The sequence below is a fragment of the Leucoraja erinacea genome, chromosome 8 (assembly GCF_028641065.1).
Source record: "Leucoraja erinacea ecotype New England chromosome 8, Leri_hhj_1, whole genome shotgun sequence".
Taxonomy (NCBI): Eukaryota; Metazoa; Chordata; class Chondrichthyes; order Rajiformes; family Rajidae; genus Leucoraja; species Leucoraja erinaceus.
This window is the reverse complement of record NC_073384.1, coordinates 22,665,399-22,682,274: the sequence shown is the minus strand read 5'-3', so window position 1 is coordinate 22,682,274 and position 16,876 is coordinate 22,665,399. Positions and strand designations below refer to the sequence as shown.

Below are 16,876 nucleotides of genomic sequence, written 5' to 3'. Positions count from 1 at the left end.
CTATGTTGTGAGTGTGAGAGATCGTGATTGAGTACGTATGTGCATGTGTTATGTGTGTGTTTATCTATATCAGTTTATCAATTTAGTTTAGTTTATTGTCACATGTACAGAGAAAAGCTTTTGTTGCGTGCTAACCAGCCAGCAGAAAGACAATACATGATTACAATCGAGCCATTCACAATGTACAGATACATGATAAGGGAATAACGTTTAGTGCAAGGTACAGCCAGTAAAGTTTGATCAAAGATAGTCCAATAGTAGTTTAGGACTGCTCTCTGGTTGTGGTAGGATGGTTTAGTTGCCTGATAACAGCTGGGAAGGAACTCCCTGGATTTGGAGGTGGTGCATTTTCACACGTCTGTACCTTTTGCCCAATGGGAGAGGGGAGAAGAAGGAGTGGCCAGGGTGAGACTCGTCCTTGATTATGCTGCTGGCCTTGCTGAGGCAGCGTGAGGTATAAATGGATTCAATGGAAGGGTGGTCTGGGCTGCGTCCACAATTCGCTGCAATTTCTTGCGTTCTTGAATGGAGCTGTTCCCAAAGCAAGCTTGATGCATCCCGATAAAATACTTACTCTGGTGCATCTGTAGAAGTTGGTGAGGGTAGTTGGGGACACACCGAATATCCTAAACCTTCTTAGCCTTCTGGCATTAGTGTGTTTTCTTGGTCGTTGCTTCAATATGAGTGGTCCAGGAGAAGTCGTACTCCTAGGAATTTGAAGTTTTCAACCATCTATGTGTTGTGTATGTGTATGTGTATACAAATGTGCACATTTATTTGTACCCAATGAATGTGTGTGTGTATGTTTTTCCCTTTGTTTTATGTGTGTGTGTGTTGTGTGTACATCATATAAGTGTATGTGAGAGAGAGAGAGAAAGAGAGAGCAATCCCACTCATACACCAGATCATCTCAGATGCCCTGAGGGTCACCAGATTGCATTCAAAGCATTGGAAGTAGACACTAACTATCCTGACACATATCTTGTGAATGGGTCATAATCAAACCAGCAGGTAAATTGTGTGGCACGGCATCTTGCGAATTGAGGTGAGGTGTTGGCCGAAGAATATTATGGCTTAGGTGCATGTAAAAGTACTGTTACTTGAAGCATTAACAAAATAGTGCAATGATATAATTCTTCGTTGTTTTCTTTTAAAACGTTCTAAGGCATGAAATCTGCTCCACCCACCTCTCCACCAAACTCTTATCATTCTCTCTCACCTCTTCCATCATGTGGAAACTTATACTTTGTATCGCTCTTCCATCACCAGTTTGGGAGAAGAATCCTTGGAGGATTGTACTGGGGAGAAAGGGCACAGGAGACTGAGCTGTGAGCAAGGCTGGTGTCCCTTGAGTGGTGGAGGATGGTGCAGGAGCGGGAATGGAACCGTGCAGGTCGTTCTGTCAGTTTGCCAAGGGTAGAGATGGGTTTCACGATTTCTGCTGCAGTGTGGTCGATGACACCAGGCTTCCCCGTCTCCAGTGCTTACTCACCATCGCAAGGCTTGGCTTTCTCAACCGGCCGTTCGGTTATACCTATCTCTTCCAACGTTGGGCAGTGTACCCCTGCAGGAGGGTTGCATAGTTGCAGCGAGTGGTATACAAGAACATTAGAAGTAGGAGCAGGAGTAGGCCATTGGCCTCTCGAGCATGCTTCCCCATTCATCACAATCATGGCTGATCTGTCACCTCAACTCCATTTTCCATATCCATGGCTTCCCGCAATAACAAGTAATCTGGGATTTTTCTTGACCAAGTCTTTCCAAAAAAAAAAACCCCATGCCTACTTCCACAAAGTCCATCAGAGGCAGCGCCAGTAACGTTAGAATGTTTGTTCTGCTCCGTTCTCTGGATTGAGACTTAAAACCGATGGCCCTTTCAGCTGGAGGTGAGAGTGTGTTTGACAAAAGATGTCTGATGCCTTTTCCTGCACTAACACCTGTCTGATTCCACCTGCAAGATTCTCAGCAGCCCCCAACGCCTATACGATCTTGCTGGCCCCACGGTGTACGAAGGGGAGACCAGGAGGCGCTCCAGTCAGCGAAGGAAGTCACACTTGGATCTTCACAAGATGTAAGTCACCTGCTCAGTGCTTATCCTGGACCTACCCAGAGTTATCTCTGAACTTCGTCTTTTCCACCTTCATCCTTAAAAGCTTTGTCTCGCCAAGATTGAGACGTTGGTATGTTGAAATTTGCAGTTGACTCCTCCTCCACTAGAATTCTTCTCTTCTGCACCAATTGCCAGTTTCCTGAGCTTTCCAAGATGCATCTACCTCCATTATATAATCCCAGTGCTAACTAGATTAGAAGACATTAGCCACAAGGAGCGGTTGGTAAACTTGAATTGTTTCCTCTACAGCATCTGAGCTTGAGGGCAAAAAACACGTTTATAAAATTATGAGTGGCATAGATACGGTAGGCAGGCAGAAGCTTTTTCCCAGGGTGGAAATGTCAAATAGTTTTGGCATAGTTTTAACTCTTCCTTATATCCTTGCTTGACCTCTTACCCCTCACGTGAAACATCTGCCCTCTGGTTATAGAGATGTTTGGTGACACAAGCGAGAGCAGAGGTTGATGTCTGAAACAAACAAGATGTGGGTTGAACAGCATTGTGAGAAGGCAAAAGGTGTAGGATGACATTGTGGGTCAGATTTTAATGCAGTGTCTCAACTTACACTTGTTGCCTCTATGGATGTTGCCTGACCTGCTGAGTACCCATGTCATATGGTTTTGATGACATTATTCCTCGAGAACATGAAACATAAATGAGTACAGCACTGGAACAGGCCCATCGGCTCCCAATGTCTGTGCCAAACATGGTGCGCAAGTTGAGCTAGTCCCTTTGGCCTGCATGTGCTCCATTGCCTCCCACTCCCTGCATGTCCATGTGCCTATTTACAGGCCTCTTAAACACCACTATTGTTCTGCTATCACACCCACACTGGCAGTGTGTTCCAGGCACCCATCATTCTCTGAGTAAAAAGCTAACATGCTCTGCACATCTCCTTTCAACGTTTCCCCTCTGAACTTCGAAATAGATTTCCACATCCTTGCTCTAACGTGGCAACTAGGACTGCAGATAATACACCAAATGCGAGCTGGATAGAGTTTTATAAAGCTGCAATATGACTTCCTGACTCTAATACTTAGTTCTGCTACTTTCAGGGAGCTATGGACTTGGACCCCAAGATCCCTCTGTACGTCAATGCAGATGAAGGGCCTTGTCGCTAGCTGCATACTTCCCCGTTACTTGACTGTGTTTACTCATGTTGCCCCTGAATACATGGGTTTCTTTATCAGCGCACTGGAACTGGGGTGGGGTGGGATGGTGAAGTGTCTGATGGGGAGTTGGGGTGAGGTGGGCGAGGTGCATGGGGGGAGGGGTGAGGGGGGTGCGGGGGATGGTGGGGCGGGGGGGGGGGGGGGGGGGAGGGGTGAGGTGGGTGGGGGGAGGGAGGTAGGGGGGGGGGGAGAGGGGGGTTGGGGGGGGGGGGTGGGTGGGTGGGAGTTGGTGTGCGATGGGTGAGGTGGGTGCGGGGGATGAGATGGGTGGGGAGAGGTGGGGTTGGTGGGAGGGTTTGTTTGGTTGATGTGGATGAGGAGGTGGGTTGTTTGTTTGCCGGCTCTCACCCCCTGTGTGTCCCTGCCCACAGTATCATGGATGGTATGACGGAGGCCTGTGTGAAGGGGGGTATTGAGGCCTGCCACTCAGCCGTGTCCTGCGTCTGTGCTCTGCTGGCCGGCCTGGAGCAGCTGAGCCGCGGCGAGGGCCTGTCCGAGGACCAGGTGCGGCATTTGCTGAAGCACGCGGAGGAGCTGAGGGGCGGCGCCGAGTCGGCCCGTGAGTCGATGGAGATCAGCGAGGCCGACTTCCGTTGGCAGCGGCGGGTGCTGTCCACCGAGCAGGCCCAGTGGGAGACCGGAGCGGGTAAAAGCCCAGACGTCAGCATCAGCGTCACCGCGGAGACGGGCCGCACCACACCGGAGGAGACGGACTGCCCTGAGTACCCGGGCGGGACGGACGCTGCCCAGGCCCCGTGCAGGATGGAGCCGCTGGGGGCCGAGGAAGGAGACAACCCCGACCCGGTCCACCACAACAATGGCACCCACCCCTATGTGGACTTTGCCAACTTCCTGTCGGTCGATCCCAGGACCGGCCGCCTGCCGGGCTCCCGCTACAGCGAGAGCAACTTCAGCGTGGACGAGCAGGATGCCTCCAGAACCGAGTTCGACTCATGCGACCAGTACTCAATGGCGGCCGAGAAGGACTCGGGCAGGTCGGACGTCTCCGAGATCGGCTCCGACAACTGCTCGCTGGCAGACGAGGAGCAGGGACACCGGGACTTCCCCGGCCACCGCTCAATGCACGGAGCCACCCTAACCCTCAAGGTGCTCAGGAACCAGGAGGCTGATCAGCACAGTGCCCGAATCTTCGTGCAGTCGATTGTCACCATTCTCCCTCGCCTCCTCTCCTTCCCTCGCATGGATGAAGTTGACTCTTCACTGCAGAGCTTCGCCTCCGTCTTCTGTTCAGGGCTGCAGTCAGGTACAACTCTCACCCTAACCCAACAACCCCACCCTAACCCTAACACACAATCTTCTGGGGGTTTAATGCCACTTTTTCTAACATCCCCTAGCAACTGTGTGGTCACTGTTGCAATTGTAGGATAGATGGCACTGCCTGATAAACACTTCATTCAGACAGCCTCCATTCAGATGGCATTGTCTCACCCAGCACAGAAACAAGCTCTTCGGTCCAACCATGTTGACAAACTTCGATAGTTTAATTTGTATGCATTTGGCCCATGCCTCTCTTATTAATTCCTATCCAAATATCTGTCCAAATGTCTTTTAAAAGTCCTAATTGTATCTGCCTGATCTTAAAAAACGAAATGGCCCTTCTTTGTTCTATGATATGGATTGCTATGAAGATCTTACCAAGTATGTCAGTTGACTACCTGGGAAGATGATGAGAGCTATTACATTTGAGTCATAGAGCTATACCACATGGAAACAGTGGTATATCCCACCTTGTCCATGCCAACCAAGTTGGCAGTCTTGGCCATTTGCCTGCATATGGCCATATTATTCTCAACCATTCCTATCCACTTATACGTCCAAATGGCTTTTGAAAGTTGTAGTTGTATCTGATTCTTTAGCTTCCTCTGGCAGCTCATTCCAGATACAGACTACAAAGTTTTCCCAGTGATTCATCTTAAATACCTCCCTCTCACCTTAAGCCTCTGCTCTCTAGTTTTAGAATTCTCTACTCTTGGGGGGGGAAAGACTGTGAGCATTCACTTTATTAATGCCCCTCGTTATCTTGTACACCTCAATAAAGTCACTTTCAGCTTCCTACCCTCCAAAGAAAAAAGTCCCAGCCTATCCAACCCCTCCCTACAACTCATCTGTAAGTCATGGTAATGTCCTGGTGACTCTCCTTTCAAATTTAATGATATCCTTCCTCTAGCTGAGTGATCAGAATTGCACATGGAACTCCAAGTGTGGTCTCACTAATAACTTGTACAGCTGTATCATGATCATAAGATCAGATATAGGAGCAGAATTTGGCCATTCAGCTCATTGAGTCTGCTCCTCCATTTGTTCATAGCTGATCTATTTTTCTCTCTCAATCTCATTTTCCTGCCTTCTCCCCATAAACTTTGGCACCCCGACTAATCTAGAACCTATCATTCTCCGCTTTAAAATGTCCATTGACTTGGCCTCCACAGCCGTCTTGTGGTAATGAATTCTACAGATTCACCAGCCTCTTGCTAAAGAAATTACCATAAATTATAAAGGTACGTCCTTTAATTCTAAGGCTGTGCCCTCTGGTCCTATATTCTCCCACTACTGGAGAGTTGCTGCCTCAAAGGCCCAGTGTCCCCAATTCAATCCTGGCCACAGTGCTGCCTGTGCCCAAGTGATAGGTTCTCTTCCCTGGTTCACCGGTTTCCTCTCATGCCCTAGAAACGTGCGTTTGTGTCGCTAAAAATTCTTGACCGCTAGGTTGGAAAGATTGAGATGGATATAGGTAGACTAAATGCAGGCAAAGAGGAATAGGTTCGATGGGGCATATTGGACAGCATTCACAAGTTGGGTCGAAGGGTCTTCTCCTGTGCTGTATGACTCTATGTAAACTTGTCCCTGGAGTGTGGGTAACTGGTCGAAACTGGGGAGAATTGATGGGAATATGGGGAAGAATAAAAATAATAAGGTTAGTGTAAATGGGTTTCTGACAGTCAACATTAACTCAGTGGCATATATCTATACTGTATGGCTCTGGGATCCTTCCATGATGTCAGTACAGGAGGTGGAGAAATGCAAATTCCTTCTAGTTTCCAATGACTGGCTCCACCAACAGATCAGATGAGAGAGAATTGTGTCTCGGGAGGTTGGTTGCTCGCCTGCCCATGGTTGCTGACTCCTGTGGTGAGCCCCTTGTGTGTGTCATGTCTTTCAGAACTGCTGTGCTCCCCGGGTCTGGACAACGGAGAGGTCAGCAGCTGCCAGACACTGATGAATGCAGACGGCCTGTACCTGGTGGCCTTCCACGCCCTGTCACTGAGCCTGAAGCTGAACGCCTGCGACTACTACCGGAGGAAGCCGGCACCCGTCCCCGTCTCGCTGGTAAGGAGGCCTGACGCTGGAGATGTCGCTAGTGCTCGCTTCCCTGGTCCACTAATGGTAGATCCCACACGCGGGCATAAGCAGGAGAGGATGTAGGCTACTCAATCCCTAAAACCTGCCTTGATATTCAACAAAGATCATGGCTGATCTTCTATCAGGGCCTTCCCTCTGCATTATCTCCATATATCTCGATTGCCTTAACGCAAGGGAATCTATTAGTCGCTGCTCTGGATGTTTCAATGATTGAGCCACTGGAATAGTGAATTCCAAACCTCTCTCATGAATACATTTCTTCTCAACTGTAAGTAGCCTCCTCCTTATTCTGAGGCCTGAATAAAGTGACTCACCCAAGGCAAACGACAATATCTTCATCTTCGGGAATCAATCTTGCTGTCATCTCTGACAGCACCTCCAACGCAAGTTCTTCCTTCCTTGAAGGAGTGCAGAACCATCCGGGGATCCACACTCCCAATTATTCCCATGACACACAGTGGCACAGTGGTAGAGTTGCTGCCTTACAGCGCCAGAGACCTTGGTTCAATCCTCTGTACAAGTGCTGCCTTTGCGGAGTTTGTACGTTTTCCCCGTGACTGCATGGGCTTGCTCTGGTTTCCTCCCACATTCCAAACCATGCAGGTTTGTAGTTTAATTGGCTTCTGTAAATTGTCCCTCATGGGTAGAATGGAACTAGTATATGGGTGATCGTTGGTCGGCGCGGACTCAGTGGGCCGAAGGGCCTGCTTCCACACCGTATACCTAAACTAAACATGACCAAAACTCAAAAATGGACTAATCACTTAGAGAGTGAACCATTTCTCAGGCAGTTAAAGGTCAACCATATTGCAGTGGGGCAGGAGTTGCATATAGCCAGATGTATTTTATTTTTGGAGTACTCTATGATTGATTTCCTCTAGAAAATAATCTTGATTGTTAGTTGAATTTAAATGTCCTACTGGCCCCTGATGGGATTTGAACAGAAGCCAGGTGAGGCTTCTGATGGCCATCAGTCCATTACACTTCTCAAAGCAGAGTCTAGGAAATTTATCTCTCACTCCTACATCAGACAACAATACTCTTCACCCTAATGCCCCTGTCCCACTTAGGAAACCTGAACAGAAATCTCTGGAGACTTTGCGCCCCACCCAAGGTTTCCGTGTGGTTCCCGGAGTTTTTTGTCAGTCTCCCTACCTGCTTCCCCTACCTGCAACCACCTGCAACCTCCGGGAACCGCATGGAAACCTTGGGTGGGGCGCAAAGTCTCCAGAGGTTTCCGTTCAGATTTCCTAAGTGGGACAGGGGCATTACTCACCACGGGTGTGTGCGTATGATGATGTGGGCTTGTTTAGTCTGTGGCCATGGAAGAGCCTGCTAATCCCATGTGGAGCCACATAGACCCAGATCAGGTGGTTATTCCTGAATGTTTAACCATAATCTTGAAGTGTCTGTCTGGTTGTGTCTCTGCAGAAAGAGTTTGTGAGGCAGGTGCAAAGCAGTCGGGTGCTGATGGTGTTGTCACAGGTGTGGATTGAAGAACTGTACCATCAGGTGTTGGACAGGAACCTGCTGGGAGAGGCTGGATATTGGGGAACAGCACAGGAGCATTCCCTGCCTTTCATTGTCATGTTAACAGGTGAGTTCCCACTTGCCGATTGTTGGGAACTTGAGGCGGGAAGGTCAAAGACCCAGTTTTTTTTTTCAAATTTACACTTATTTTCTCATTTATGGAAACTATGATGTGGGCTTGTTTAGTCTGTGGCCATGGAAGAGCCTGCACAGAAATATGCCTTTTAGCCCGAAAAGCATGTGTTGACCTTGATGCCAATTTAAACTGCACATCTGCCTGTATGTTCTATATATCGCTCCATTCCCTGCCTGCTTATGTGTCTGTCAAAATGACACAGATTCTGTAAACCCTGTAATCTCACATACCCGTCAACTTGCTCCCAATTCTGCCACCCACCTATAGTAAGATTTATTTTCATTAACCAGTTAATTTATTAATCTACTAGAAAGTATTGCATCTGGATGCATCACAGCATGGTTAAGAACAGCTCCATCCAAGACCGCAAGAAATTGCGGAGAATTGTGGACACAGCACGGAAAATTACAAAAACCAGCATCGCCTATTTACTCCATTTTGTGCCTATTGTCCGTGTAAACCAGCATCTGCAGCTCCTTTCTATACAAGGATAGCAAGGTTTGGAGGGATATAGCTCAGACAAGCGGGACTAGCTGGGTTAGGTATCTTGGTCGGCATGGATGAGTTGGGCCGAAGGGCATATTTTCATGACGTATAACTCTATAACTATGTCATAGCCAGCAGGGCACATGATGTTACCCTACAACAATAACGACAAGGTATGAGGTCAGTCTCTTGTTCACCATCTCCCCAAAATCTTAGCCACCACTGTTATGTCTCCTTTCTACAACCTTGATCTCTTGGAGCTCCCTCATTTTCTTCATCCTTCCCACCTAGCTTACATTTAACAATCGCTTTGCCCAAACCCTTGATCACCCTGCTAATTTCAGCCTTTCCTGTTCAATATCTGGCTACTCAATCTTTAAAGGTTCACCTTAGGGTGATGAGGAATTTGGGGGAGAGACTGCTTGTTCATGTCAAATGAGCTGGACAGAATCACACCAGTATCTCTGGCTTAGAATGAGTGATTCCCCTCTCAATCCTACCTACAACCCATCCGGCTGGGAATGACAGAGATTGAACATGTGCATAATGTGGGCTATGCAACCACCTTCCACTCATGGTATCTTAGAGCCACTACACTGCCTTCATCATGAGATGCTGCTGTAAATTTTCAGATTGCAGTATTTCATGGTGACTCTTTTTTAAGTGGACTCTGTAGACTGTTTGTTTGACTGTACTGGTTAAATACACTTTGTCTTCTGAGTAACAATCTTTGGGTATAAAATCAACTGTGTACTCTGAGATCCACAGTAAATCCTGCACAGTGTCTAACTCATTGCTATGGGTGTATATTCCAGATGAAAATTGCTATAGAAATTCTGTACATTGTTTGTGTTTCTTTCACAGATATGGATGGATTGGGAAGTAGCGCAGTTGGTGGACAGATGGTTCGTAGTGCTTCAGGACAATCTCCTCTGGCCCAGGAAAAGCACACTCCTGATTCAGTAACTGCAGGTAAGGCCTATTTATGAATAGTTGTTGTGAGCCTACTAACTTCTTCAAGGCTTGTCAGCCAAGTGTGTTGCCAGGTTTGCTTTCATGCCAGGGAGCTCCCTGGTGTGAATTACAACTGATTGCAGGTTTGTCTGAGTTTGATGATACATTTCAAGGGGTTGATGGCATTGAATGCTGAGCTATAGTCAATGAGCAACAGCCTAACAGCACCGGAGGTCAGGGTTAAACCTGAGTCGCTGGAGCTGTGAGGCAGCAGCTCGACCCGCTGCTCCACCTTGCTGCTCTTTCATGCCTTGTGTGGTAAAATATTGTCAACCTGAAACATTAACTCAGTTTCTTCCGCAGCAGACAAAGCCTTAGGATGTTTGGTTATTTTTCAAATTTCCAAGACCTGCTGCATTTTGCCTTTGGGTTTGTGATTATGTTACCAATCTCTTGGCAGGGAATAATAGCCCAGGGACATGAGTTCAATTCCCATCATTGCATTTAAGTAGAGGCTACTGGCTCAGTGAGTCAGGCAGCATCTGGGGAGAGAAATGAACAGGGAGATGAAGGATCTTGACCCAAAACCTCTGCTGTGCATTTCACTCAGCAGATGCTGCCTGACCCGCTGAGTTCCTTCAATAGCCCTCTTAGTTTGTCTTCAATTCATTAATTGTTGGAATGAAAGGGAACAGTGACCAAGATTATAGGTGTTTCATCCTATTCTGGCTCACTGTTGTCTTTCAGACACTAGGCCAAAAGGGTACCTCTGACCCCACAAAGCCGTGGGGATTTAGAAGTGGACAATAAATGCTGGCCTCGCCTACGATTGCCATGTCTCATGAATGAGCAAAAAACAGGGAAGGTAAAGGTTTAGGGAAGGAGAGAGATGGAAGATTTCAAAGGTACAAGGGAAACACAAGAGACTGCAGATGCTCCAGGTACCTGGAATGAAAGATAAACAAACAGCTGGGAGATCTCAGTGGGTCAGGCAGCATCTGTGGAAGCAAACAGATGCTGCATCAGGTCCCAAAACGTTGACCATGACTCTGCCTCCACAGATGCTGTCTGACCCATGAAGGTGCAATAAAATTTTGACTGAGTAGAATTACACAGTTGCTGTCACTGTTACGAGGTTCCTCAGACTATGGTGAGCTGTAACCCGAATGGTCTGACACAATTGACTTGCATCTTTTCTTTCCTTCCACCAGGTGCGTGTTTTGCCCGCTTCATCCTGATCGGGTGCTGGAAGAACCTGATTGACACTCTCTCCACGCCGCTGACGGGCCGGGTAGCCGGGAGCTCCAAGGGGCTGGCCTTCTTCTTGAGCACGGAAGGAATCAAAGAGCAGAACCAGAAGGAGCGAGACGCCATTTGCATGAGTCTAGATGGTCTGCGGAAAGCAGCTCGTCTAAGCTGTGCCCTGGGTAGGCAGACTCCGCGCCACAATTCCTACCTCTGCCCTCAGGTGCTGTGTTTTTTTTAAGAGATACAGCCTGTATACAGGCCCTTTGGCCCACCGAGTCCTTGCCGAACCGCCATCACCCCATACCTCAGCATTATCCCACACACTAGGGAAAATTTTCAATTTTACCAGCCAATTAACCTACAAATTTGTACGTCTTTGTACGTTCCATACACCCACCACCTTGTGTGAAAACGTGACCCCCTCAGATTCCGATTAAATCTTTTCCTTACCTTCACCTTAAACATATGTCCTCTGGTCTTTGATTCCCCTACTCTGGGCAAAATGTTTTCCATACATGTTCATAGATTGAGATGTGTGCACAAGGAAACCCAGGTCTCTCTGACAATCATAAGGAACAGTAGAATTAGACCATTTGGCCCATCAAGTCTATGCCATTCAATCATGGCTGATCTTTCTCTCCCTCCTAACCCCATTCTCCTGCCTTCTCATGTACTAATCAAGAATCTATCTATCTGCCTTAAAAAATATCCACTGACTTGGCTTCCACAGCCTTCTGTGGCAAAGAATTCCACAGATTCACCACCCTCTGACTAAAGAAATTGTAAATTGTCCCTAGTGTGTGTGGGATAGTGTCAGAATCGTACTTTATTTGCCAAGTATGTTTTGCAATATACGAGGAATTTAATTTGCCAAGTCAGTCATACAAATAAAAAGCAACAGATCACCCAAAACACATTTTAACATGAAAATCCACCACAGTGACTCCTCCACATTCCTCACTGTGATGGAAGGTGAAATAAAGTTGAAATCTCTTCCCTTTGTGCGGGGATCGCTGTTCGGCGCAGACTTGGTGGGCCGAAGGGCCAGTTTCTGCATTATATCTCTAAACTAAACTAAACTACAGACGGGGATAACTTGAAGGACCAACAGCGTGTTTCATTGTATTCACCATGTAACAGTTTGGTGGATTGAGATGATTCACACAACCCATTATTTCTGAGGGTCGGTGACTTTGAGAAGCTCTTCAGATGGATCAGTGGGTCATTCTGTGTGGAGTCAAGCTACACAGTTCTGCAGTGAGTTTCAAGTTTGGAAGCCAGCCAGGATGGTCTTTGTGATGCCCTTGGTCAACCTCACAGGAAGAGGGGACCTGACGGCAGCCAAAAGCCCTTTTCCTGGTGACCCACGCCAGAGCCAGGATTGTTCGGAATTAACCTCCTTTTTGGTTACACGAGGAGCACATGATGGAAATCACATAGAATGTTTCCCTACTTATCTCCATCAGACCTGATACAAACCTCTGTCAGCAGCCAATGCATAATGTACTAGATAGAATGATATCTCCAAGGTAGAGGATTGGGGGTAGTGTTAACATCATTGTTGTGTGACTGCTGACATGCTTCACACATTTGCTGGTCAGCTGTTGGAGGGTGGGTACTGGGTGGTCTGAGGTCAGGAGATGACCACCCCCCATGGCCACTGCCCACAATTGGTAACCTTAGTTAGATGATGGGTTTGGCTGCAAATACCATGACCAGGGAGGCCTTTGGAAAATCACCATCAGAAATCTCATACGACTACTGACCTTGTGTCCTCCATGTAACCGCTGGTCAGATGAAGATAACCACACATCCAATATTACTGAGGAGATTACTGTTATTTCACAAGCACTCCCTGATGTGATCTACCTGATGGCTCAGTGGTTTCTTTATCAGATATATGGACCTGAAGGGCTTCGAGGGATGTGGGCCAAACGCAGGAAAATGGGACTAGCCCAGAATACCAACTTAGTCGGCAAGGACAATGTAGGCCGAAGTGCCTGCTTCCATTTTGACTATGATTCTATATATAATCAAGCTACTCTGTTCAACACCTGAGTTCCCATAGGTAGTGGACTACCTAAATAATCCAGCCAGAATAATACTTGGGTTGTCACAGTCAACACATTGGGACAAGGGGATGTAAGGTGTGCCAGAATTGGGCAACATGAGGTTCACACTCTAGCAATTCTAGTCAGGAGGGGATATTCAAATGAAACATGCAGAAACCTCCTTCCACACATACAGTGCTTTATCAGGGATGATAGGCTGATTAGCTCAAGGAACCCAAGACATTCAACGGTCCCGCCCATTTCTAGGACTAAATCCACCCCTGGTGTTTCTGTTTTCTGGTCGAGAGTGAAAGAAAGGCAGGCTGCAAATTTAATAACGAACCATCAATAAACGTGAAGGATGACAAGCGTCCCTGTATATACACAGTCCTACACTCGCAACCTCGATCACACATGTAGACTCAAAATAAATTATCCCTGGGGCTCTTTCTTATTGCGTTATGTCACTAACTTTACACGAGTTGGTTATATTACTAACCAGCTTTCTTTTGCAGGCGTTGCTGCCAATTGTGCTTCCGCCCTCGCGCAGATGTCAGCGGCATCGTGCGTTCAGGATGAGAAGGAGGAGAAGGAAACTCCGGAGATCACTGACCCTATAGCTCAAGGTACTGAGAACCTCTGTGTGGTCGTAATGTTGGGGATCGTAGTGAGTTGACTGAATAGCCCCTCGAGCCTGTTCTGCCTTTCACTGAGGTTTGGCCAGACATGACCTACATCTTTTTTTCCAAATCTTTTAACATCTTTGCTAACAAAAATACTTCAATTCATGTTTCAAATTAACAAGGGACCTGCCATCAACCTCTGCTCATGAACCTTTTACTATCCTCTGCATGTCAAGGTGTTCCTAACTGCACTCGTGAAAGGCTTGGCTTTGACGTCTAGACTGTCTCAAGTTGCTGGCTCTCCACCCATTGGAAATGGTTCCAGCCCATCTGTGCAGCTGCTTCCCCTCAATAAATGCTGATTGTGTCCCTCCGTAAAATTCCAAATCTGAAAGATTTCTATACTAGTTTCTATAATCTTTCCACCTAATTTAACTCTCTAACATTTCGGTAAGTACGCATTGTACTCCCTCTTAAAGCTGGCAGGAGAGAGTCCAGACATCTCATAGAAACACAGAAAATAGGTGCGGGAGTAGGCTATTCGGCCCTTCGAGCCAGCACTGCCATTCAATATGATAATGGCTGATCAGTACCCTGTTCCTGCTTTCTCCCCATATCCCTTGATTCCATTAGCCCTAATAGGTATATCTAACTCTCTCTTGAATACATACATTAAATTGGCGTCCACTGCCTTCTGTGGCAAAGAATTCCACAGATTCACAACTCTCGGGCTGAAAAAGCTTTTCCTCACCTCAGTCCTCAGTCTTATTCTTAAACTGTGACCCCTGGTTCTGGACTCCCCCAACATTGGGACCATTTTTCCTGCATGTAGTCTGTCCAATGCCTGTAAAATGTCTATTAGATCCCTGTTCACTATTCATCAATGTGATATGAGCTTGAAGAGTGGCGTAACAGCAGCATAATTACTACTCACCTGCATCCAGTCCTCCCAATATGCGATAGATTAGATATTTTATGCCTGTGTTTGACCCCCTCTAAGTCTTACCTGTCCATGGACCTGTCCAAGTGTATTTTAAATGTTGTTACTGTACCTGCCTGAACAATTTCTTCTGGCAGTTTGTACCATATACATAACACCCTCTGTGCCAAAATATTGAGCCTCGGCCTTATTATTTTTTCCCCTCAGAGCTTAAACCTATGACTGCTTATTCTTGATTCCTCAACACTGGTAAAAAGACTGTGTGCATTCACCCTTTCTATGCCCCTCATGATGTTGTACACTATAACATCGCCTCACAGCCTCCTATGCTTAAAGGAATAAAGACCGAGACTACTCAAGATTTATTAAAGATCTATCTAGAGGGATTTCCATTATATAAACTTTTTATATTTGGAAAGTACTTATAAAGATCAAAGTGAATAAGCTCACACTTGCTCACTGTACTGAGAACTCATGTGGATTCTTACTGGGCGTCCAATGAGTAGGGGCTGTTGATAACTCCCAGAGGGAATTTTTAAAATAAAACAAAATAAATACATTTTAAAAAAAAGAGGGAATTATGTATTCCAATGATTCAATAATGAATCGATTCAATGACACTTTATTGTCATGTACCTAGGTACAGTGAGATAGTTTGTTTTGCATACATCCCAGCAAAATATAGCAGACCTTGCCTAGGCAGTACACAAGTGTCGCCATGTTTTGGCCCTGTCAAAGTTTCAAAGGTTCACTGAACAGCTCTACCTACTGCCTGCCTCCGCATATGGCAGTCCTCCGACCCCCCACCCTGACGGATCCCCCTTCCCTCTCGGCTCCCCCCCCCCCCACCCCCCCTCCCTGAGTGATGTTATGTCTCTCCGCAGTGAAGCAAAGAGTGGAGCAGAAGCTTGAGCAGATTGGGCGTCCCCAGGGTGTTCAGCTACACACAGCGCATGTGCTGTGCATGGATGCGATCCTCAGCGTGGGGCTGGAGATGGGCAGCCACAACGCAGACTGCTGGCAGCACGTCTTCAGGTAGGTCAGGGACGCGATCACACACAGAGTGTGATCCCACACCCCTCTTACTGGGACAGCATGCTCTGGGAGCTTTTCTTATCTCCAAGACTTGAGGCATGAAGAGAAAGGGATGGCAGCAGACAGATTTTGGGAAGCAGAATATTTTGGAGATTTCTATTCCTCTGTCCTTCACAGACCCTTTCCCTGTTAACTCGACACCAATTGGAAGGGTGAAGTCCAACTTAGTCAATGAGGTTTTTTATGTAACATGTAAACGATATTTGACAAATTTGCTCAAATTCTTAGAGGATGTGATAGGGAGTGTTGATAGAGGGGAACCTGCAGATATAGATTTCCAAAAGGCATTTGACAAGGTGCTGCACAAGAGGATGGTGCATAAAGTAAATGCTCTTAGTATTAGAGGAAGTGTGTTAGCATGAAATAAAATCTGGTTGCTTTCTTTACTACCGATTCAACTTGCAGATGAACTTTGTGGGAACCTGCACCAGCACTCAAGTCCCTTTGCACCTCCGATTTTTGGATTCTCACCCCATTTATGAATAATCTACACCTTTATTCCTACCACCAAAATGCATGACTCCACACTTTAATACACTATATTCCATCCGCCACTTCTCTGCCCACTCTCCCAATCAACCCAAATCCTTTTGCAGAGTCCCTGCTTTCTACACTACCTGCCCCTCCACCTATTTTCGTATCATCTGCAAACTTGGCCACAAAGCCTTTAATCCCCTCATTCAAATCATGAATATGAAGGGCAGTGGCCCCAGCACCGAGCCTTATGGAAAATGAGTGATATTTGGAGGGGTCTAGGTATTCTAGTGCATGATTTACAAGTAGTTGCCACCAAGTCCAACAAGTAGGCAAGAGGGTGGGTAAATTTGAGTTAGCCCAACTGGGGAGCTCGTTTGACAGTTTCACATGGGCTCAAAGGGTTGAAAGACCCCTTTGTCATACTAGTTAATTGGCAACGGTAGGTGCATCACTCTGCTCTATAGACTATCACCGTGTAGAAGGCAACAGAAAAATAGTCATGCAACACAGAATTACACGACTCGGAATTAGACCCTTTGGCCCACCGAGTCTGTGCTGACAATCAATCCCTTATTTATGTTAATCCCATTCTATTCTCCCCTTATTCCCGTTAACTCCCAACAGATTCTACCACTCACTCACATGCGAGAGACATTTTATAGAGCTAATTAAC

The 16,876-nt window shown here is 46.7% G+C and overlaps 1 protein-coding gene across 1 annotated transcript in view; it reads left to right on the top strand.

The window, feature by feature from the left end:
• Positions 1–16,876, top strand: part of arfgef3 (ARFGEF family member 3) — an 85,937-nt gene that overhangs the window by 29,586 nt on the left and 39,475 nt on the right. Inside the window, exons 11-18 of the mRNA XM_055639195.1 lie at positions 1,959–2,071; positions 3,654–4,546; positions 6,464–6,630; positions 8,095–8,260; positions 9,680–9,787; positions 10,981–11,196; positions 13,584–13,694; positions 15,516–15,666. Of these exons, the coding sequence (XP_055495170.1) occupies positions 1,959–2,071; positions 3,654–4,546; positions 6,464–6,630; positions 8,095–8,260; positions 9,680–9,787; positions 10,981–11,196; positions 13,584–13,694; positions 15,516–15,666 (1,925 nt within the window). The remainder of the gene's footprint in view (positions 1–1,958; positions 2,072–3,653; positions 4,547–6,463; positions 6,631–8,094; positions 8,261–9,679; positions 9,788–10,980; positions 11,197–13,583; positions 13,695–15,515; positions 15,667–16,876) is intronic.